Source organism: Erpetoichthys calabaricus, chromosome 2, assembly GCF_900747795.2.
Source record: "Erpetoichthys calabaricus chromosome 2, fErpCal1.3, whole genome shotgun sequence".
Lineage (NCBI taxonomy): Eukaryota > Metazoa > Chordata > Cladistia > Polypteriformes > Polypteridae > Erpetoichthys > Erpetoichthys calabaricus.
Genome location: NC_041395.2, coordinates 250,822,953 through 250,847,925, shown reverse-complemented (window position 1 = coordinate 250,847,925; position 24,973 = coordinate 250,822,953). Strand labels below are relative to the sequence as shown.

At 38.5% G+C, this 24,973-nt stretch overlaps 2 protein-coding genes across 51 annotated transcripts in view; one reads left to right on the top strand and one right to left on the bottom strand.

The window, feature by feature from the left end:
- LOC127526841 (zinc finger protein 518A-like) overlaps positions 1 to 24,973 on the top strand; it is a 148,980-nt gene that overhangs the window by 21,181 nt on the left and 102,826 nt on the right. Inside the window, exon 2 of one of the 2 annotated variants that reach the window (XR_007934281.1) lies at positions 596 to 5,477. Coding sequence is in view for 1 of the 2 variants with exons in the window: in XM_051923812.1 (XP_051779772.1) it covers positions 603 to 4,619 (4,017 nt within the window). In the remaining variant the exon portion in view is untranslated. Of the gene's footprint in view, positions 1 to 595; positions 8,253 to 24,973 lie in introns of those variants that run through there. The other variant, XM_051923812.1, reaches the window with a different exon arrangement.
- Positions 9,678 to 24,973, bottom strand: part of blnk (B cell linker) — a 374,165-nt gene continuing 358,869 nt past the window's right edge. For 41 of the 49 annotated variants that reach the window (XM_051923813.1, XM_051923815.1, XM_051923837.1 and 38 more), the window contains 6 exons: positions 22,879 to 22,915; positions 22,740 to 22,777; positions 20,354 to 20,415; positions 13,884 to 13,967; positions 13,576 to 13,731; positions 9,678 to 10,764 (listed from right to left, as the gene is read on the bottom strand). In XM_051923813.1, the coding sequence (XP_051779773.1) occupies positions 10,648 to 10,764; positions 13,576 to 13,731; positions 13,884 to 13,967; positions 20,354 to 20,415; positions 22,740 to 22,777; positions 22,879 to 22,915 (494 nt within the window). In that variant the 3' untranslated portion in view covers positions 9,678 to 10,647. The remainder of the gene's footprint in view (positions 10,765 to 13,575; positions 13,732 to 13,883; positions 13,968 to 20,353; positions 20,416 to 22,739; positions 22,778 to 22,878; positions 22,916 to 24,973) is intronic. The other 8 variants (XM_051923817.1, XM_051923838.1, XM_051923824.1 and 5 more) reach the window with 5 other exon arrangements.

Sequence of the window (24,973 nt, the reverse complement as noted above, 5' to 3'; positions counted from 1 at the left end):
TCCTTTTTATAGATACTATTCAATGACTGCAGCTTGGAGGCTAGCTTTTATGAGGGTTTTTTCGCCCTGTGAGTAACCAACTTGTTAGTAACTAGAAATTATGTCTAGACTGTGCTTGTAACTTTTTCCTGTATGGTCTTCTCTCTATCTACAGGTAAACATTAATACATAGTGCTGATGCTTTCTATCTAAAGACTAACACTAATTAATATATATATATATATATATATATATATATATATATATATATTGTTTTAATCATTAATGACTACACTTAGATGAATAGCATTGCTGCAGAAATATTCTCTCAGAATCCGAGAGCTTAGTCTTAATTCTGAGTGATTGGTTACCTAGCTTCCATTGTCTACTTTTGCTGACGTGTATTATGTCAGTGCATGTACTCATTTTACATCAGACATGCAGCCCAAATAATGAAATGTACAGATATAATGTTACTTCTCAATGACAACTTATACCTTGTTAATGCAATTGTAATTATAAACATACTTTAAGTATTTCATTTTTAATGATTTACTTTTGCATTTTATCACAATTTTGTGAATGGGTGGATAACATGACTGTTTCTCGTTACAAGGTTAATTATGGAATGGAGCAGAACAACATCATCAGAAGATGAAGACCATGTATTGATTTGTCTGACTCAAGGAACAAATGATGTTGAGGGGCCTGAGGTGAATTTAAGTATGCATCCAGTTTTGCGATCACTTGCTACAGATCAAGCTGAGCGGTCTATTGTATCCCAGACAGCAAGGAAATCATTTAAGAACCTATATAATAACGAGAGCATGGATATTAGTGAAATACAGCCAGTGCATCCAAGAACCCCAGAAAAAGCAGTACTTTCTGCAAAAGTACTCCAGTTCAGATGTAGTGAATGTGAAGGGAATACTTTGTTCAGTCCAAATGACTTAATGAAGCATTATAAATCAAACCATTATGGATTTCTGCCTATATATCCATGCAATTTGTGCAGCTTCTCAGCTAATGATTTCCAGATTCTTCAACAGCATCGGCTGATTCACCGCAACACACTAGTAAAGTGTGATGTTTGCAAAGATGATGTTCAGTATACTCTTCTTCAGTTAACAAGACATTTTACTATGAGACACTGTGTAAATGGATATTTCCGTTGTGAAAAGTGCAAGTTTTCTACAAAGGATGTAGGAACATTTGTACAGCACATACACCGCCATAATGAAATCCAGTATAGATGTGGGAAATGTCAACATGTAAGCTATACAAAAGGTGAATTTCAGAAGCACCTACTGGTTCATACTGGATCTTTTCCATTTAATTGTCAGTTTTGCGATTATGGGGCAACACGTAAAGATTATGTTATAAAGCACATATATTCTTTGCACAGTGATCAGTTTGAGCAATCGCCTAATTATCTTCAAAAAGAGGATGTTGCTAAATGTGCACTAAATAACTCAGCGGGCCTGAAATTTATGTTGAAGAGAAGTTCGACTGTACCATTGAATGAGGTACTGTGGCAGACCAAAGATCCTCAGGATATATCTGGAAATGATGTGGCTGGAGAGTGCGAAAGGTTAAATATACCTAAAATCACTGCACGTGAAACTCCTCCTTTTTTGGGTAGAACTGCAAATAATGAAAAAGGAAGGACTGCATCCTCCTGTATAGTAAAGAATGAACCACCAAATGCTTCAGACTGTGTTCTCTCTCAAATTACAATGGAAAGCACTCAGAATCATAATTCTGGCTTACTAAAGTCTAACATCAATGGATCATCTGTATTGTATTTGAAAAACAAAATATCAGTTCCTCCTAATTGTACCACTAAGTTCATGGGATTCAAGATGGTTGGTGGGAAAAAACATCTAGTGCTAAAAGTAGTTCCTGTAGCCAAGGCAGAACATTCAACACCCTCACTACAGTCTTCCATTTCAGGTGAATCTGAAAGTGATTTACTAAATAGAACACATGAGGATACAGTTGGAGTTATGACTAAAGGGGTTCCACAGGAGCAAAGCAGTCAGCAGCTGAGAAGAAACTTTTCATTGGGCAAGATTCATAGAGTTCGTGGTGACCTGAATCCAGATACAGTAAAAGAACCAAGTACTATGTTCCACAAAATCAAGAGTGAACCCTATACTCCGGCAGTATCATTAACAGAGTCTGCTCCTATGATTAGCCATACAGTTACAGAATTGACAGATATGACCACTCATTCATCAGGTGCTTCACAGTTTCATAAAATCATGGTGAAGCAAGAAAAAAACGATTTACATGTGTTTCCTGATGTTTGGCAGCAGTCTGGAAATGTTTCAATAACTGTTGAAAACATGGATGAAGATTCATGTTTACCGAACCCAGAAAGCAGGCAAGTATTTAGCTTTCATAATTACTCCAAGGATACAGCACTTAACCGCGGTCTATCACTGCATCCAGAATCCCTGTTTGGCATGACAGAATGTAATGAAATACAGAACCCTTGTAGCATTCTGGTATCTGAAACCATACATGCAAGAGGTACAAGCCCAGGACGGTCAGCTGTCTGCTCTGACTTGCATGTCAAAAAGTATAGTCAACATTTCTCAGGCCACAAACATCCTGAAGCTTATGAGGTGTCAGAGAATGAAGAAGTAGAAGAAATTAATCATGTAGCATCACAATTAAATTCTGGACAGTATGCTGAACCTTCAGATGAAATGTGTTCTCATGATAATTCCCCCTTAATGCCCAAAATTACATCTGTATTTTCATTAAAAAATGAATGCGACTCTGAAGGTTCAGATTTGGATGTCAGCCAAATAGTAGAGAGGGTTATTGAAAAGGAAAGGAAGAAATCATTAATGCCTGAAGTTAACAAGAAGGGTTGTATGTATTCTGGGACAAGGAAAGGCTCTCCTGCAACATCTGCTTCATTGGACCAAATACTGGGAAAGCATTCTAATGCAATAATACATCAACAGTTGGAAAAGGAACACGGGAGACCTAGTGGATCTGTCGAACTGATTCAGTCATTGAATTTGCCTGAAAGCAAACACATTTTACTTCATCCTTCTTCAAATGGGTCAAGTATTCCCTTTCAGTTTGGAAACCGCTCAGGATTCAAGTTAATTCGCGGAACCTCACTTTCTCAAATAAATGAAAGTGAAAAACCCGAGAGCGCCCCTGGATTAAAGTTTGCAGTCAATAATGGAAGATTACAGGCTTTTTCTTCAGTCAAAAGCGAAAATAAGTCTGATTCTGTAAGTGGTGTCACACTTCAAGGTGCTGGGAAAAGGATGTTTCCTTCGAGACTGCAAAAAAGTTCTGGCACAGGACACATTTTGCTGAATGGTAAACCACTTAAAGGTTCACTTGTCGTTTCTAAGTCGGTACCATCACTTTGCACTGAAACAGCTTCAAAAGTGCCAACATGTTTCCTTGTGAAGCCACAGGTGTCCACAGGAACAGCTGCAGTAGTGAAGGGTTGTTCATCCAACAAACAACAAGCATTTTTGTTAAAGTGTTTAACTCCCATTAAATCAAATTTACTCCTAAACAGTCAAGCTACAGGACTGATGATCAATCGGGAACCCTCTACACAAGAAAGTGGGAGCAATGCACAGAAAGTTTTGTTGAAAATTGTTAGAAGCACCGCTAAACCTAACTCTGTCTGTGGTAGAGGAGAGCCATTGAGGAGAGGAGCATCAGTGCTGACTGCTGACATGTCACATGCTGTTCTTCAAACTGTAACACAAGCAAACAGGTCAATAGTTATGGCAGCAGATACTTTAGCAGCTTCTAGTATGCTGATGTCTCAAAACCAAAGTTCAACTGAACATCTCCCTCCAAACAGCAGGGCTTCTAAGCGTTTGGCGTGTACTGTAGATGTCCCACTTAAATATTCTCTACGTGCAAATGCACAGAACAAAGAGAAAGATATACCTGCAATAATGAACTCAGTAAATAAACGTTCAGATAGTCAAAGACTTGATTCTTCTTCACTATTGACTGCCAGGAGGAAGAGGCAAAAGAGGCTTGTAACTGCAGAGAATATTCAGGAGCACCCAAAGACAAAAAAAATATTAAACAAAAATGTGAATGAAAGTGATGAGGTTCTTAGTCACGAAGTCGGTCAGACATTGGCACCAAAGGACGTTGTCAGGACACTGAGGCTTGTGCCTTTTAATCGAACACAGGTAATAAAGTGCCCTCGACGAAATCAGCCAGTGGTAGTGCTCAATCATCCCGATGCAGATCCTCCTGAAATTGTTAATGTTATGAAGACAGTAAGCAAGTTTAAAGGCCATGTTTTAAAAGTGGCTTTGTCACAAAGAACAATAGCAGCACTTTCTGAGGCAGAGCGTAACTTTTCCCTCAGCTTAACTTCTCAGGATTACCAGACAATTCGAGGGCACAAGATTAAGGCAATAAGCCCCGTGAAAGAGAGGTTTGTTTTGAAACTGAAACTGAAGAAGACTAGCAGGAATAAATACAAGGTTGTGAACTCTACCTCTGTCAGTAATGTCACATCTACATTCAGCTGCTGGTTTTGTGGTCGACTCTTTGACAACCAGGAGCAGTGGATAGGACATGGCCAGCGACATCTCATGGAAGCAACAAGAGACTGGAACCTGTTACTCTAAGTCTGTAGGCATAAGAGCATTACAAGGTGGCTGAGTAACTGATGCCGACAGTTTGGTTGCTGATTTGTAGTCCCTTTAGCATTCCAGAAGCCATTATTAGTGGAGGTTTGTGAACTTGAGAAGCTCAGGCGATGAACAGCAGCAAATGATTTTGTAATCACTTAACTCCATTCAGTAGGTTGAATGACACAGTGAACACGCTTAGTTATCTATGCAGATTGTGTTTCACTTTTTGTATTTGATTTTTGTGTTTAAATTATTTAGTAATTTGTAATTAATTTGAAAAGGCCCTTATTGGATCAAAAATGGTCCTGTGATTTCTTATGTATTTCATAATATTTATAAATTAGAATGAAGGGAAATGAGTGTGTGTGATGCGTAATGGTTGCGTGTGAACTTTGTATAATTGACCCTCTGAAGATGTGTAACTCAGGTAACTTTTTTTCTGTCCTTGATTAAAAAATATATATCGCATTGTTTTGTTGAATTTAGTTAAATAATTTGTTTTTGTCCTAAATTGCTTTGAATTCATTTGTTAGTCTTTTCCTATTTTACCAAGTGAAAGCCCCCAGAGCCGTGACTGGTTCTCAAGTTAGCCTGAGCTATTAGCCAACCCTTCAGTAAGCAGTCAGTGGTGGCAGCAGCAACCCGTGTAGCTGAAGAGCTCTGTGTAAGAATGGACCTTTGGTGGATTTTTATTTATTTATTTTGGAATTCCCTCACTTCAATTATTTTTTGAAGTTAACTTTGATATTTTCTGTTATTCCTTGTTGTGCATCTTACAAAAACCTGGCCCAGTATAACAAAACTTTACTAAGAGACTTGTTTGTCCTTACTTTATTAGGTTTGCAAAAAAAAGTGTAAATTATTATTAATGTATTAAATGCTGTAGTTTTACAGGACACATCTCAGAAATAGTAAGAACTGTGTCAAATCTGTCATACGGGTAATTGAAATAATGCTGTATTTTGGAGGTTATTTCGGTTAAATTATGAGTTGGATTTCTCTTAAACCTGTGTGTGAAGATAGAAATTATTTTGTAAACCTTTGACACTGTTTGGTTTAATATTGTACAGTTTTTCATATATGTTTTTACTCAAATGTCAGGGAGGAAAAATGAATTGTCGGTTATTGTTTTGTTAGTGTTAGTTTATCAGCTTTTGCTAGTTGTCTCAAAAAACTGTAGCTTGGGTTTGCTTCACCAGCTCCCTTGGACTTTTTCGACACAGAAAATGAAATTTTGGTACATTTCTGTGGATATACACTGCCTGGCCAAAAAAAAAAGTCGCCACCAAAAAAAAAGGTCACACACTCTAATATTTTGTTGGGCCACCTTTAGCTTTGATTACGGCACGCATTCGCTGTGGCATTGTTTTGATAAGCTTCTGCAATGTCACAAGATTTAGTTCCATCCAGTGTTGCATTAATTTTTCACCAAGATCTTGCATTGATGATGGTAGTCTGACTGCTGTGCAAAGCCTTCTCCAGCACATCCCAAAGATTCTCAATGGGGTTAAGGTCTGGACTCTGTGGTGGCCAATCCATGTGTGAAAATGATGTCTCATGCTCCCTGAACCACTCTTTCACAATTTGAGCCCGATGAATCCTGGCATTGTCATCTTGGAATATGCCCGTGCCATCAGGGAAGAAAAAAATCCATTGATTGAATAACCTGGTCATTCAGTAAATTCAGGTTGTCAGCTGACCTCATTCTTGGAGCACATACTGTTGCTGAACCTAGACCTGACCAACTGTAGCAACCCCAGATCATAGCACAGGCTTGTACAGTAGGTACTATGCATGATGGGTGCATCACTTCATCTGCCTCTCTTCTTACCCTGATGCGCCCATCACTCTGGAACAGGGTAAATCTGGACTCATCAGACCACATGACCTTCTTCCATTGCTCCAGAGTCCAATCTTTATGCTCCCTAGCAAACTGAAGCCTTTTTTCCGGTTTGCCTCACTGATTAGTGGTTTTCTTATGGCCACACTGCTGTTCAGTCCCAATCCCTTGAGTTCCCTTCGCATTCTGCGTGTAGAAATGCTCTTACTTTCACTATTAAACATAGACCTGAGTTCTACTGTTGTTTTTCTTCGATTTGATTTCACCAAACATTTAGGTGATCGCCGATCACGATCATTCAGGATTTTTTTCCGGCCACATTTCTTCCTTGAAGATGATGGGTCCCCACTATCCTTCCAGTTTTTAATAATGCGTTGGACAGTTCCTAACCCAATTTTAGTAGTTTCTGCATTCTCCTTAGATGTTTTCTCAGCTTGATGCATGCCAATGATTTGACCCTCCTCAAACAGACTAACATCTTTTCCACTACCACGAGATGTGTCTTTCGACATGGTTGTTTAAGAAATGAGAAGCAACTCATTGCACCAGTTGGGGTTAAATAACTTGTTGCCAGCTGAAAGATAATCGCCCATGCAGTAATTATCCAATAGGAGGCTCGTACCTATTTGCTTAGTTAAATCCAGGTGGCGACTTTTTTTTTTGGCCAGGCAGTATATATTTTTTTTACTGTGACTTACACAATCAACACAGTGCTTGGACTAAAATAATCCTGAGTACTCTCAAGTAGCAGGCATTACCCAGATAGCCAAGCAGAGTAGTATGTTAGAGTAGGAGCAAGTTGCCCAATTGTACATAGATTGTGTGTCCTGGTGAAGTCTAACAGCTAACTAGAGTATTAAAAGTAACTGAAATGTAAATGACGTGAGAACAGAGTGCAGAGGATCGGATTGGGTTGGGGTTGTAAAGAATAATATATCTGAGATCTTGAACATCCATGTTGCATGTAGTTGAGTTGGACACCAAGAACTGGCAGTTTAGGCCAAGCTGTCCCCCTCTGCAGAGAGAAGGCCTACGAAATCCTCTAATAGGCCGTCTGGGGTTAGGGACTGACGTGGGACAAACTGCTAGGCTGCTTCACTAGCTCAGCTACCATTAAAAACATGCAGAGCCAAGTCTGAGCCAGCTTATGCTTCCAAATACCATCCTTACTCTGATGTGCAGAGATGGTGGTTATGGACATGCTGTTATTATGACAACCTAAGCTGATAAAAACAAATGGTGTAAACTGTGGGGGTGCCTGTTTCAGTCAGCATCTCATTGCTAAGGCAGTGCTGGAGTGGGCTGGGAGCAGACAGAAGGAGCTCTGGTCAGCGGAGGTGGATGGTGATAATGCTAGAGGCCCTTGGGCCCCCTTGCATGAGACGTGAATCTGAATTGGGTCACTTGATTAAGAAGGAATTCTTGGAGAGCTTCAGTCAGAATCATCTTAGACTCTTGGAGTGTGCAGTCGGTTGTGTAACAAAAATGTGAAAAAGTCCAAGGGTGCAGAGTAACTTCTATAGGTGGCCTACAAGCTACAGCAGTATACTTTTTACTAGACTTTGCATCAGTGCAAATCTTTTCTACAAAATGTTTCAATTAAAAAAAAAAACTAAATGGAAAACACTAGTTTTGACTGCAGTACATAAAAAGCGATATTTTTATAATCATTCCAAGAAAGTGCCTAGAATGTCATGTTACAGGTTTCTTTGGAATTGTATTTTCAGAAAGACCCTTTGAATTTATATATTGTATATTGTGAATTGTAATAAATGTAAATAGATTTATATTTTGTATTTTTTTTTATAAAATCCATTTGATTTGCCAGTACCTAATTGATATTTTGATTGTGAAAATGACTGGTACTCTGAAAACATTAAAGAGGCCAGTATGTTGACATTTTGTTGCTGGATGCTTGTGGTTTGGCTGTTATGTGCACACTTAATTACTTGGTCACGTCAAGTACATGAACAACGGGGGGGGAGAAAATCCAAAGCTGCTTCAAGTCAGTGTTATGAAGAAACTGGGAAGACACACAGAGAGAAGCCCTTAGGTGTGAGGCTGCAACTCTAGCCATCCAAAAGCAGGAAGAGAAGCGGCCCACTCAGGTCTGCCCTTCCTCAAAAACAAGGTGGCTGATTTGGTGAAACGTGAATAACCTCATCTTTATACTGCTTTTGTTTGAACACAAGTCAAAGTAAATTTACAAAGCACGCTTTTTTGGAATTGGGGTTATGTTTATATCATTAGAAAGATGAGTTTGCTCTTTCTTATAGCTTACTGTATATTATAATGTTGTGTCAATTTCTAACCTGTTTAAAGCAAACTAGGGTCGTGGTGGAGCCTCTCACAGCACACACAGGGTGAACACAGGCCACTTCATAGCTTACATGTCTTTGGACGGTGGGAGGAAACGCATGAAGACTCTACACAGAGACCCCCTGGACACACACCATGGTCTCCTTAGTGCAAGGAGGCAGCACCCCATATATTAGAATGGGCATTGTTTAATGGAAGGATTCTTAGCAAAAAATAAAATGTTATTGTCATCAGCAGCTGATAAAGGGCACACTCTTCTATTCATTTTCAGAGATGGGTGCAGAGCAGGAAGCAGCCACAGTCCAATGGGTCATCTGACATGGGTGGTTAAGAAGTAAGTGCCAGTCAGTCTACCAGCTCACACTTTGAGAGGAAGTTGAGCAGAATGGCCAACTCCAGAGAGGGGGCATTTCAGGTATCAACTTCTGTGAAGCAGCCACCCTGCCTCCTGGTCATGTGTGTGTGATGATCCAGTCTTACCACTGAGTAGAGTATTAAATGTTGACCATCCTACTGTTCATATAATATATATATATTTTTTTTAAGTGGATGCAGGTTTGTCAGTTGTGACACTGCAGGTAATGATGTCTGTAACACTAAGCAGAAGGCAGGAAGCCGTTTATCACAGGGAGGCTCACCCGTATCACCCAATACAAACCACTTTGGGATGCAGCAGAATACAGAAGTGGAACAGAAACTTCTAGGTGCTTTTGGATCAGTGAATTGCACAAGTGGACATACTGTTAAATTAGGGTGCATCACTTGCCGTCTACAGATTCCACTGCCAGGCCATCAGTGGTGCCACATTGGTCACAACTGTCAGTCCAGTTTGGCTCATTAGAAACAAGACTTTTTTTTTTTTCTTTCACAACGTGTGAATAAGAGCGTCAATCTTGATGGTATGAAACAATTTTAATTCCTAGTATTGAACACTAGAGGGCAGCTTGTCAGTTTTTTCACGTGGTGTGGAGTACAGAACACTTTAAAACGAGAGGCAGCTTCTTTTATGACGTCACCCCATAAAGACCACCATGCATACAACACAATTAATGAACACGTTAAAAAAGGGAATTTGATATTCTCATGATGCTGCTTCATTAAGAATAATAAATATATTTTTTGTCAATGAAAGCTGCTGTGGGTTGTGTACACACACACAGTATTACAAAAAATGCAACATTGGTGGAAATTATAATTAAACAAGGAAAGAGCTGAGCTTTAGGTCCTCGTGATACCCTCTCGGGTGATTCCGGCTGTGGCATTGAGATTCACTTGCTGTGGGCATTTCAGAAATTTTCTTGTGTACAGATTGATAAAACATCTAAACATTTTGCTTTCTGGAACATATTGCACATCTTTACATACAATTAACCCAAAGTGTGAAACCTAAGGACACAAAACCACATTTATAATACACAGTCTTGGACATGCTGTATTACTCAAATAAAGAAAATTACAATTAAAGAAGTTGGATAAATTAGTAAAATGTAGCTTTTAAAATGTTAGTCACACGGTGAATTCAAAGTGTTGACAAATGTCCCATTACTTCAAGACCACCTACACATGCAATTTCTATCTGGTCCTTTATGATTTACTTCAGCGAATAAGGTTGGCAGGCAAGATGCCAGTCTTTTGTGCCACAATTTGTCTTTTAGAAGTTTGTAGCACATTGTAGGCCCTTCACTGCTCAAGTTCATCTCAGTTCAACACTCAAGCAGTGCCATGCGGTTAAAATCCTTTTTGAACACTTGAGGAGAGTCCTTGTGCTCTGAGCCCACCAGCGGTAGGTCGTTGTTGAGTCATTCTGATTTAGGTGAAGTTGGTTGGTGGGCTTCGGGTCTTCCACACCTTGCAGTAGTTCATTTACACTTTCACTGGATGCTTCAGTTTGGTTGAATCTTTGGTGTTGTTCTGGCTGTCAATTAGCACCAGTGGGGACCACTGATGGTTCTCAATGATGTCTGCTACACTATTAAAACGCTAAAACATAAATAAAAAAAAAACGATTTTTAGCATTCAACAGTTATGTTTTTCACATGCAGCCATTGAGTTGCACCATCATGCTTCTTTCACATCTAGGTCACGGGGATGCCATTACGTCATTTTGGTCAAAATGTGTCTCTCAGATAGCCTTGGATTGAATGTCACTTCTAAATAAAGTAATGTCACATGAGATGACGCTGTGTGCTATGAAAAAGCAGTTGTGAGGTCCACAGATCCACCGTCTACAGCTCAGTGGGACAGCAATGCCTAAGATGGGGTTGGGGGGTTGAATCACATTCTATTGGTGAACATCTCTTTGGAAGGTTTTTAGAATCTGGAAGAATTTGTTACTGGGAATTAATGTGCTGAACGTTTTTGTTTGATTCATTCTGGAGAGCCATCTTAGATGAGGCTTATTCAGGTGCGGGGAGCCTGCACAGTTTTTGGGATTATAGTCTAGACCAGGGGTAGGCAATGTCGGTCCTGGAGTGCCACAGTATGTGCAGGTTTTTGTTCCAACCCAGTTCCTTAACGAGAACTCAATTATTGCTGATGAAGCACATATTGCTTAAGTGACATTTTAATGCTTCATTTTAGTGGTCTCGCTTGTTAAGGTTCTCCAACCTTAATTGCTTATTTCAATCTTAAACTGCTGCATTCAGTGTTTTAATTGCTCCTTATTAGCAATAAGATGTAAAAGACAAAGCAGCCAGCAGTTCTCCAGCTAGCTTTTTTCCAATTACATCTGTGTGTGTTCATCATGCACGGTTTGATTTAATAAAACAGTTAATAGAAAAACGTGACAGACTGAAAATGATCTGTTTTAGGCTTCAAATCATTTGGATGATATCCTTGGAAAGGAAAAAAATCTACGATATAAAAGCCTTACATTGCACAGACTAACAAGCCATAAAATTAAATAAGGTCTGAGATTGGCAATGATTGGTTTCTAATTAAGCAATTGGGTTGAATGAAAACCTGTAGCCACTGCGGCTCACCAGGACCGACATTGCCTACCCCTGTTTTACATCTTATTGCTAATAAGGAGCAATTAAAACACTGAATGCAGCAGTTTAAGATTGAAATAAGCAATTAAGGTTGGAGAACCTTAACAAGCGAGACCACTAAAATGAAGCATTAAAATGTCACTTAAGCAATATGAGCTTCATCAGCAATAATTGAGTTCTCGTTAAGGAACTGGGTTGGAACAAAAACCTGCACATACTGTGGCACTCCAGGACCGACGTTGCCTACCCCTGGTCTAGAATGTGCTACTGCACTTGCGATTTTCTTTTTTTGGTTGGACTGTGTTTTGTTGTTGTCCACTCGTCCATTTTCGGTTACTTACTCTATCTGGGTCTGAGTCGTAGCAGAGTTTGCTGCCCAGACATCCCATTTCCCTGCTACTGTTATTTTATGCCCAAATAAAACATACAAAGGGGTGCTACGGTGAAGTGATAATAGTAAAACATTGTAGAGGCTCATTTGAATAATTTCACACTATTTTGAATATTTTAAATGAACCATTCTTTTTTAAATGTATGGTCTGTGCCATCTGTGTAGCAAGTGTAATACCTAATACAGGATATTCATGGCATGTTAGCACACCTGATATTCCTTTAGATGTCTTACATAAATAAACGTTTTGATTAACACAGGCCTTTAAGGTCAGCCATTTCCAAAATATACTTGAGTTGCACTAAAGGTGCAGCCTTCTGTGTTCATTTGTTCTGTGTAGTCAAAACGCCTCCACACATCTGTGCTAAATTGGCTCTTGGATAGCATCTGTCTGCCTCCATGTTCGTGGGGAAGAAGAAATTCTAAATTATCAACTGGCTTGTAATTTTTGGTCTCTTCAACATTTAGAGGCAGCTCTCCTGATATCTCCCCTTAAATCATAACTTTCTCAGTGGGTCACACAGGGTCCTTCCTCGCCATTGTATTCAATGGGAAACGGACGCGTTCAGTCTGCAAAGTGTCTCGCAATTGGTCGTCACGGGCACTTTAAGCAATTGGCATTGGTCCGCTGTGACTATCGTCTGAAGTTGCTGAAGGGGGGCTAAACCCCACCGGATGGACTGGGTCTCAAAGACAATAAGAAGGGCAAGATTGGGCCGCGAGAAGGAACGTTTAAGAAAGACTGAATTAAACTCAACAGATCTTCTTCTTTCCCCATAGCTAATATTCTGCTGACCTGGAATCCATGGAGTAGATCCATCTAATAGATCCAGTAGGTCCTCTCTAGGCTTTCTGTAGCACCTTTTTTTTTTTTCTTTTTTATAAATATGAAGACCAAAAGGTGATTTTGAGCGTGTGCTGAGAACTCACTTTCTATGAGAAATGTCCGGTAGCTACTGATGGGTGTCTGAAGTGGGAGTTTGTCCCAAAACTACATACTGGGCTAACAAATATTTTTTTTTTTCCATCACAGGCTTTTAAAGCATCAGGCAGAAAGGTCAATCCAGCCCTGGACGGGAGGCCAGACCACTGCTGTGCATCTTCACGCACAGACACCGTCAAATTAAATTATTCTTTCCCACTTAACCAAACCTGGGAAGAAAGCCAGGGAGAGCAGGCCGAGTGCGTAAAGGTAGTGACTGGTCTTGAATTAACTGGTTGGTCCCTGAGCTGTGAGGTAACAGTGCTATCTGGTCTTCCAATATCCCACCCAGTTGGAATCTATGCCAATATAAAATGTGTTTTAAAAGATCTGGAGGCATCGGTATGAGCATTACAAAGCTTCTCTTCCTACATGTTTAATGATTAAAGAATGATACTGTAAATACCCGGCTAAAGGAAAATCCTCACCTCTTCTCCCGTTTTTTCCTTTCCGAGAGCATACTGACGAGATGACTGAATACACCGAACTGGAATGTTATACACTTTTCCTTTATAGAAGACCACTAAAGTGAACGGTTGTTTAGCATCCTGTCCTGAGCTTTTTCTCACGAGGAATGATCCATCCTTTAAAAGAAAGGGGGGATTGGGGGAATGTGAAAACACGTTTTGGTCACATCTAAATCTTAGAATGCAGTTTATTTTGTTCTGTTCAGGGAGTCCTTGCCAGTTCCTTTACTGGAATCACCCTGTGATTTGTAACACAGTAAAAAAAATACCTTATTCAGTTTAACAAGGGCCTCCTCTGCGATCTTGCGGTCACTTGAACTGGCGTACCAAGGCTTGTTGTAAACTCCAGCCTCCTAAAAATTGAGAAGGAAAACACAAATGAAGGACATCCGGAGACTTTACCAAATGCACAATCAATATGTAAACGTGAAGAACTGTACATACTGTATATTAAAAACAGAAAAAGACAACACCACTTCAACATAATGGTCTGTCCTCACTGTAGTTCTAATATACCTTCCTTCTATGCAGTTAGTGCAAAACAGAAACGTGTAACTTAATGCAAGTACTGTATTATGCAATTAACTTTACACAATCTCAGTAACTGGCTGAAAATGTAACAGACATTCCTGCATTGCTGTGCTCCTTTACAATCTAAAGTTGTGCGGGTTAAAGGTCATCTTTTCATAAATGAACTTAATTTCGCCACATTTTCCAGAAGTATAAAGGACAAACAAAATCTTTTGTAGCTGTAGAATACCTGTATGTTAAAAATGTCCTCAAAAAAAAATAAAAACTTTTACAGATAGTAACGTATCCTTCGAATTGTGTGTTCAACCCTTTTTAGGCCCCACTTCACCACTCAATTTATATTACAGAGTAGACAAACAAGTAGAAAGTTACTGAACTGAAGTTTTACCGCTGCTTGTACCATCACAAGACATACGGAGGTCTCTGTTCAGCTATCTTTAATCCTGATTACTCAAGAGGTTTTCATATGTTTTGAAATTCATGACCGCAAGCGGCCCTCTTGCCTACTCAAATGAGTACCCTCAGATACCAATGAGCACCCGAGAGTTAAAATGAGGCCTGCGCTCCCCTCTCCCAGAACTCTGGCTCTGTGCCTGTGAGGCAAAAAGACAAAAATCGGCGAGTCGGCAGCATGGAAGACGAACATTTCCCACATCCACTGGGGCTTAACGAGTCAAGTCATGGAGGACGTGCCAAAAATCCCACACCAACATGACTAAAGGAATCCCAAACAATACTCTTCACTGGAAATTGGATCAAAGACAGTGGCAGTCTACAGAACACTGGACTTCACATCAGCACTTTGGTTCAAATATTTTTTTTCATTGACAGGATAAAATCTAAAAAACAGGCAGTTTAGTGCTTTGTCAAATTTAATCGCTGCTGCTTAGCAATCTCGGTCATAAATGTGACAAATAAACGGCTAGCCTTTACAAACCTTTGAACTCAAACTGCCTATGCAGAGTGCTCTGGTGCAATTTAATGTTTACTCCTCCTTGTTCAATTGTAACCGCGGCATCACTGAAAGTCACAAAGACAGGACACTACTACTCAATGAGAAAGCTGAAATAAAAATCAAAATTGTCTGCCTCATGTCCATATATCAGCTAATTGTCCTGTTTTTACAGTCCTTTTGTTGATCAATAAACAAGTAAGCTTCAAACACTTATCCAGTACACAGAGAAAGGCTTGGAAAATAAAGTGGAAACCTGACCAGAGTGTCTCATTAATGACTGGCTTTGCCAAAACTGGGACTATTTATGAAGTATTTAATAATTCAGCCACACACGTCCTCCTTTCAAAATGGTCTGCAGTGTCACTCAAACTTGGAAATGAGTAGCAGGCTACTATTTGGCAAACGTTCTCTGTTGGTAGTTATGTAGGAAAATCAAATGAACAGTGGACTTTGATTAAAATGGAAGAGTAATGAGATTAATAAAACAGTAAAAATGTTGCTACTACAAAAGGTAATAAATTAGAATATATCCTAATAAGTGAACAAACAAATCCACCTATAATGGCCCGCTTTGAAATAGTGCAGTAGGGCTTTTTACCTGATGCGTCATGGCAGAACAGGAAAATCATGCAATTTGTGAATATGAAAAAAATGCTTCTTTTGTTGGAGCATCGAGGAAGACGGAACTTTAATAACAGGCTCATGAGAAATGTCAGTTATATGCAGCCCTTTTATGTAACATGATTGTTATTTTGTGTCTGAATCATTTTTTCTCTGCTATAAACAGAACTGGTAATTAAATTTAAAGGGTAAGCTCGGTATTTTTCAAGTCAGTTACATCCTTACAGTCATGGTACATACTGTATTAATATGCCACATTAAATTGCATTCTAAAGTGAAGCATTTTGTATACATTTTTAAAAAAAATACCCAGCCTACAATGGCATTTATAATGGGAGGTTGAGGGTACTGGGGTTACAATGTGAAAATACATAGCTTAAAACTTACCAAATATGTCCGCTTTGAGGCAGCAAAGGTTTCAATATAAGAGTATTTGTTTGTCACTTTTTTAAAGCATGCTTGTGACAGTAAAAGTAAGCTGGAAGAAAGACGTTTTGTCAAAGATTCTTGATACTATTTTATTGTTGTAAAGATACGCTCTTGCTCACAGTGGGCTTCAAGGGTGATGTTTTGGCACAGCCACAACACTCCGAAGCTGCAAGCAGCATATTATGCTACTTTTGTCTCTGCAATTCCGTTTCTTCAAAGATTATTTTCTGCCGTGACTTGTAGCTACAAGTCAGATGTGTACTCAAATCACATGATTATGTTCACCCAAATGTAATTTTGCCAATTACAATCTGTGTTGTTATTTTCCAGTCTATAGGGTGGGATTCATGCCGAGAAGCAGTGTGAACAATAACAATAAATCTGAACCGATTACACTGACTTGATTTTTTTTAAATAAAAGCTTTGATTTTTAAAAGAGCCAAACTGCTTTCTGTAGCGCACACATGACAGATAAAAAAAAAACAAACCTGAGAAAATGAAAATGACCGAGCATCCGACAGAGCCAAACCACAATGAAACGGACTGAAGCGCCACAAACCAATTACAGAACTTTATGGCGTATGCCGAGTCTCTCATATTGAGGATATAGTAACAAAGGAACGGAGGACAACGTATCTGAGCGAGTAAACACAATGACACTAACAGATACCAACAGTCCATAAATAAACACGGAGAAAATGCAAAGTCCCTGCAGATTTGAACGCTGAAAGGCAGTACTGACAGCTCTGCACTAACATCTGTACTGCACTTCAGTGTGATTATAGCCAAATATACTGTATGCCTATGTTGTCTGTTCAGTTCTTGTTACTTAAATCGCACACTACACCTGTGCTCAACCATTCTCTCGCTAGACCACCGAAGTATACGTGTGTGCACTATGGTACCAGTGACAGCAGACAATATCGCTCAAAATAATGCAAAATGTTTTTGTCTTCTAATAAGCTGTTGTATAGTGAAGGACTGTAAGAGATTGTAAGAGGGACTTTCTTTTCCAGTGATTATTGTCTGCTTGCCTACAGAACAAAGACAGCAATTCACACCTGGGTATCAACGTTCAATGTCAATAATGGCACGGGGAGACAACTCTGAGGTGAATCCACACTCCTGGCCCTTTCAAGATGCTGTAGAGGTGAACTGTGTGGCTGTTCTTTTAAAATGGATGACTCTCACAGCAATGTTTTGCTTTATGCCTTTTTTGTTCCTAAAACCACCTGTACACACGGTTTTGCAATATATAGTGGTGTGAAAAACTATTTACCCCCTTCCTGATTTCTTATTCTTTTGCATGTTTGTCACACAAAATGTTTCTGATCATCAAACACATTTAACCATTAGTCAAATATAACACAAGTAAACACAAAATGCAGTTTGTAAATGGTGGTTTTTATTATTTAGGGAGAAAAAAAAATCCAAACCTACATGGCCCTGTGTGAAAAAGTAATTGCCCCCTGAACCTAATAACTGGTTGGGCCACCCTTAGCAGCAATAACTGCAATCAAGCGTTTGCGATAACTTGCAATGAGTCTTTTACAGTGCTCTGGAGGAATTTTGGCCCACTCATCTTTGCAAAATTGTTGTAATTCAGCTTTATTTGAGGGTTTTCTAGCATGAAGCGCCTTTTTAAGGTCATGCCATAGCATCTCAATTGGATTCAGGTCAGGACTTTGACTAGGCCACTCCAAAGTCTTCATTTTGTTTTTCTTCAACCATTCAGAGGTGGATTTGCTGGTGTGTTTTGGGTCATTGTCCTGTTGCAGCACCCAAGATCGCTTCAGCTTGAGTTGACGAACAGATGGCCGGACATTCTCCTTCAGGATTTTTTGGTAGACAGTAGAATTCATGGTTCCATCTATCACAGCAAGCCTTCCAGGTCCTGAAGCAGCAAAACAACCCCAGACCATCACACTACCACCACCATATTTTACTGTTGGTATGATGTTCTTTTTCTGAAATGCTGTGTTCCTTTTACGCCAGATGTAACGGGACATTTGCCTTCCAAAAAGTTCAACTTTTGACTCATCAGTCCACAAGGTATTTTCCCAAAAGTCTTGGCAATCATTGAGATGTTTCTTAGCAAAATTGAGACGAGCCCTAATGTTCTTTTTGCTTAACAGTGGTTTGCGTCTTGGAAATCTGCTATGCAGGCCGTTTTTGCCCAGTCTCTTTCTTATGGTGGAGTTGTGAACACTGACCTTAATTGAGGCAAGTGAGGCCTGCAGTTCTTTAGACGTTGTCCTGGGGTCTTTTGTGACCTCTCGGATGAGTCGTCTCTGCGCTCTTGGGGTAATTTTGGTCGGCCGGCCACTCCTGGGAAGGTTCACCACTGTTCCATGTTTTTGCCATTTGTGGATAATGGCTCTCACTGTGGTTTGCTGGAGTCCCAAAGCTTTAGAAATGGCTTTATAACCTTTACCATTACTTCTGTTCTCATTTGTTCCTGAATTTCTTTGGATCTTGGCATGATGTCTAGCTTTTGAGGTGCTTTTGGTCTACTTCTCTGTGTCAGGCAGCTCCTATTTAAGTGATTTCTTGATTGAAACAGGTGTGGCAGTAATCAGGCCTGGGGGTGGCTACGGAAATTGAACTCAGGTGTGATACACCACAGTTAGGTTATTTTTTAACAAGGGGGCAATTACTTTTTCACACAGGGCCATGTAGGTTTGGATTTTTTTTCTCCCTAAATAATAAAAACCATCATTTAAAAACTGCATTTTGTGTTTACTTGTGTTATATTTGACTAATGGTTAAATGTGTTTGATGATCAGAAACATTTTGTGTGACAAACATGCAAAAGAATAAGAAATCAGGAAGGGGGCAAATAGTTTTTCACACCACTGTATGTGCAGTCTCAAGATGTGGATTAATACTCAAAATACATTTTTTCCTTGAAAATTGAATTTACTCGGCAAGTTCCATGTTGGGACCTTGGTACCCTTTACCTGCATTATAAAATACAACAGCAGGCTATGTATTTTTTAAACATTATTAAAGATGCTTTACTTTACAACACATTTTTATGTAGCAAACTAATATATACCATGATTGTGAAGATATAACCTCGACTTCAAAAATACTGAACTTGTCCTTTAAGCAGACTTGTCCACCTTACAGTTCATCATCCACAAAAACAATCCATCAAGAAGCATCGTCCCAACAAATCATTCAGTTCATGCGTCTGGCTCATTCTCACTCTCCAGATTGTTAGTTTTCCCCAGTAATTTATTAGGTTACGGGCATCAAACTCACATCCTAGATGGCTGCAGATTTTCATTCCAGCCACTTTCGTAATTAGTACCCAGTTGTTCTTGCTATTGGAACTTACTTATTTTGTCTTAATTGTGAGTCATGCAACCAAAAAATGTCCAGCTAACTCAGGGGTCTCAAACCTACTTCTTGAAACCACCATTTTCACTCCAGCCAGTTTGTATATTAGAGGCCAACTCCTACCTGGAGACAGCTTTTTCATTCTGTGGCCTCTTACTGGTCTCATTCTGCCAGACCTGACATTTCCAAAACTGTTGATTTTTATCTTTTTAAGGGCAACAACTTTATGAACCATAACAAATTGATATTTCTCAGACCTTTCCTTTATGAATAACATGATGGGCAGAAGGATTAATTGGGATTACATTATCTGGTCATCTGTTGGCTTCCTTTACATCTCATTTGGTTTCTGCTTATGTGGGTGATGGAGAACAATAAAGAGCCTTGATCTTAAAAGGAAATTCAAGTAAGATGAAGGCAAACGAATTAGCAGCACAAATTGGTCAGTAATGAAGTAGCCAGGAAGAAAACTTGGAGTTGCTGCAGCCTTCCAAGTTTTAAATCTGGCACCCCTGTACTAAGTGCTATGCAACTTCTTACAGTCAACTATGATATTATATATATAACACATTGCTAATAAAAATGATTGTGGAAATTTGTATATATCTTGCAAATTCTATTATAATGCAGTGTAGTAATGAAATATAATTTTGTTTCTTATCTATGGTGACAGATATAAATAGGATAACAAAATAATAACTAGGCCTGTAGCTTACATTTTCAGCCTTGAGTAAGTGAAACATTAATTTTTGAGTAATAAAGGCACCTTTGCTGAAAGGCTAAATGCCATATTAACACGCTTATCTATCACAATGTGTCTGCTTAAAGGGAAACTTGAAGTGTCAGATTTCCATTTACCATTTCTGTAGAGTCTGCACCATTTCCTGGCAAGTTATTTTTCCTTAATACATAAGAATTCTCTGCAAAGACAAAAAACAGTGTTAAAGGCCAAATGTTGCTTGCATGTATAGACTACAAGGAAAATCCACAAAGTCCTGCCAGTAACAGGAACAATGTCAATTTATTTATATAGCACATTTAAAACAACATAGGAATGCTGTGGCCAAAGTGCCACTCTTGTAAACATACACTTAACAAAAATAGCAATAAAACAAATGAACATAAATAAAATAAATAATAAATAGAAGTAAGATTACATAATCACAATGAGGAAACCATCAGTATTACTGAAGGTTACGGAAAGCAAGTGAATAGAAAAGAGTCTTTATCTTGTTTTGAACAGTTCGATTGTAGACGACTCCTTTATGTAATGAGGTAGAGAGTTCCACAGGCAAGGAGCAGCAGCTGCAAAAGCCCTGTCCCCCTTAGTTTTACACTTGGTACGAGGGACAACAAGAGACAACTGACCAGAAGATCTAAGCACTCTAGATGGCTGGTGTAAAGCACACAATTCAGATAATCATAGACTGGATTTAGACTCTTTTTAAGCAGTACCTTAAGGTGATGATGCATTAAAATCATAAAAAAAAAAAAATAGATTCTGTTCTTCAGTTTGATCATTTCCTTGCAGTATTTATTAGTATACAAGTATGTCACCTGGTGTGTGAACATCTTCTACAGGATGGCTTCAACTGAATTCTTTTGCGGTAAAAATTTTGCCATAACCATCCCAGATGTCTTTTGTGCAAAACAAAAAAGTGTTCACAGGCACTGCAAAAATGCATCTATTACTCATTTACTCTTATGTGACAAGACCTTCACAAACACTTCTTTTTGGTCTTCATAACACTTATAAGACATCAGTAGATTATTATTCATCTCTGTGCAGTGTGGCATATTGATATGATGGAAAATGACTTGTTAATATGAAGGATTCCCAGGCCTTATACTTACTTTACGTATGCAAAATCCAGAGACACACGTTTTACCTAAAGGTACCTCTGTTCCTTCCAAAGTGAACTTATTTTAGTAAGTCACATTGCACAAGTGGACAGCCACTTCCCTGCACCTTTATAAGGTCATCAGCAACAAAAGAAGTCTGTTAAGATCTTGTTAGATAAGACTAAATGAGTAATAAATGCATTTTTGCAGTACCTAAACTAAAGTGTTACCAGCAATATTATGTATTTTTGGGAGCCACATTATATTGTAAATAGTGTTTACTTTGAGGCAGGTGGTGATGCTTTGTAGTCATATATTGCACATGAGCTAATGGGGAAAACTGGGTTTCTTTATAAGGTTTGCAATTCACGTTTGAGCCCTAATTCTGCAACCAGATGAGCCCAATTCAGAAATGGGAAACAAACTGAACATGAGAGTGGATAGAGACGTAGTGTTAATGTAAAAGATTTATGTTGTACAAGGAATCTAATGGATGTGCACTTTGTAGCCAGAGCTACTCATGTTACATGTGCAGCAGCATTGAACTGTTGATACAGTATTCTGACTTGCAGTTTGGTGTCAGTAAACAATTACTTAAGGCCATTTAATTGAGGAGCACAGAGAAAATTGTGTTGTCCTACACTACATTGCTTGCTTGGTGCAACTGTAAACTTCTGAACCCACCCAATTATAACAAAGTGTGAAAAATATTTCAATTTAAAGAAAAAACTTCATTTGTGAAAGTGTCAAAAACTTCTTTAGAATTTAGAGTTTATTAAAGTTGTCCTTAAGTAAGCCTGCTGGGCCTCTGTTAATGCTCTAGAAGCTTCAGTATCTTTCTGTAAGGATTTAATTGATTATCTGACTCCACAGGTCTCCAGATCAATTAATAAATCAAAGTTAACTTATATAGCACCTTTCATATGTGAAATGCAGCTCAAAGTATTTTACATATAGAATGCAACTGAAAAAGAAATAAAAACGGAATCATAAATGGTGTAATTTGAAACACAGTTAAAAGACACCAAGACTAAGATAATGGGAGCCTCCCCCCCAAAAATAAACAAACTGAAAATAAATTAAAATGTAACTAAAAAGCCAGATGTGTCTTTAATAGTTTTTTAACAAACAGAAGTGATTCAGCTTGTGTAATTGTTGCTGGTAGTGCACTGCATAGTTTTGGTGCAATGTAACTAAATGCTGCCTTTTACTTTACCATACTCGTTGTAATGCACTGCTACTCGTATAAAAGTAATAAATAAGGTGTGCTTAGCGCAGTTAGAAAGGCCATGCTGTAATGCACAGACATATCAAATTAAAGCATCAGACAATATTTTATGTTAATTAGAACATCACATATTGTAAACACAATGGCTTTGATTTGTTCATTTATTAAACTTACTCGTTAGGGAAGAAGTAGATTGCTTTGGTTGTGGAATCCTTAAAGAAGAAGAAGAAGAAAAACAGTACATTAAAAAATGCGCAAATACAGATTTAGAGAATTTTGTAGAAATAAATACTATTAAAGAAAAGTGACATACTTTGGGAGGGTGAGAATTGGCAATGCAGGTTTTTGTTCTGGGGAGAAAAAATATAAAATACATTTAAAGACAAACCTTTAGTGAGGATTTGTGGTTTCAATGATTTAATGATTGCAGCAGATTGGGGTTTTAAAAATAAAAATTAGCTTTTTTGAATATCACTTTTTTGCCCCTTCCAGAAATGTACTTTTAACAAGTTTTTTTTTTTTTTTCCACCTGACTGAAATATATTGTTTAATTTGGTACAAAACTTGGGCTTGGTAATTTATTTATATTCTTCCCCATTTCATTACATTTTCATCAACAGATTATTGTCCATACAGGATTGCAACATCCTGGGGGGGAAAAGCAGCAATCAAGCCAGCATGGCCCAGTCCGTTAGAAAGCACATTTCACACTCCAATCCACACTCGCTCATTCAATTATAACAGACTAGTTTAGGTTTACTAGTTAGCCTTACATCTTTGGGATAAGGTTTAAGGTTTCTTATTTAGTCATGTTTATACAAGAAAACATGAAATGTGCCTTCTCTGTTGCCTCTAATAACAGACAGAATGAAATAAAACAAATAGAAACAAGAAACATTATGGTAAGGCAGTTAGATAATACATATTTACACCAAAAAAAAAAAAAAAAAAAAAAGGGTTACAGGATATAAAGCAAAACCTGATTTACTGAAGTTTAGTTCTACATGTAATGGATGTCTCATCAGTTGAGATGGTTTCCAGTTTCCCTCATTGCCCTCTGACACACACTAGTCAAATCATCTACATCAGCCCCAATAACTTTAGCTGCATACTTTGTAATCTGCTGGAGCTTTTTTGAGTTTTGGTTTGTCGGACTATTAAACCAGGCAATGAAACTGAAAGTAACCACAGCCTGGATCATACTGCAATAAAAGGACAACATGAGGTCCTTGTCTACTTTAAATAGTTTGAGATTATGGAGGAGAAATAAGCGCTGGTTGCATTTAGAGAATAATTTTTTTGTATTCCAGTTAAGATTTTTTATCTAGGTTAGTTCCTAAGTATTTATATTCAGTCACTATTTACAGTGGTAGTGCTTCTGCTTTGCAGTAAGGAAACTGTGGAAGATTGTGGGTTCGCTTCCTGGTTCCTCCCTGTGTGTATAGCGCTTTGAGTACTGAGAAAAGTGCTATATAAATGTAATGAATTATTATTATTTCTAACTTCTCTCCCAGAACTACAATAGGTGAACGTACAGATTTCTGTCTCTTAAAATCAATTATTTCTTTGGTGCAATAAAAACTCTCTCACTCAGAATGTAAAAAAGACCAGTTTACCATACAGTCCACTTAATTTAGATAGTGGCTTTCATCCTCCCCAGATATAAGGAAGGCCTAAGGCACGCCCAGCCTTGGATGGGATGGCAGTACACTGCTATGACCGGATTTTGTACAGTAATATCCATTTGCTTTATGGAAATCAAGTCCATGAGTGAATTTACAATATTTGGAAGGGTAAAGGTCGTCTTCTGCTTTGGATTTTGCAGTTTTAACAGACACTACTGTATATCTGTTACGGCAAGTTATGAACAAGGAAGCAAGTGATCAGAGGGGGAGTGTAATGAGGTGAAAGAAATGATTCTAAAGTTTGGTGCTTTATTTTATTTTTTTGTGGTGAATACAGTAATCCCTCCTCCATCGCAGGGGGTTGCTTTCCAGAACCCCCCGCGAAAGGTGAAAATCCGCGAAGTAGAAACCATATGTTCATATGGTTCTTTTTATATATTTTAAGCCCTTATAAACTCTCCCACACTATTATAAACATTTCCCGCACAATTATACAGCATAAACCCTTTGTATTCTCTTAGATATTAGGTAAGATTCGTTGAAATTATGTATGTAAACACAGTTTATATACAGTAAAACCTAAATATTATTTTAAAGATATCGAGCGTCTCCGATATCACATATGTTACAGCCATTACGACAGACAGGCCATGAGCAATAAATACGTACAATGCAAGAAAAATTGTATACAGTAAAATGTGTGTACAGTAACACTAAACTATGTACATGTAATAAGTACTGTACGTAGATAATTAATTATGGTTACTCACCAACAATGACACG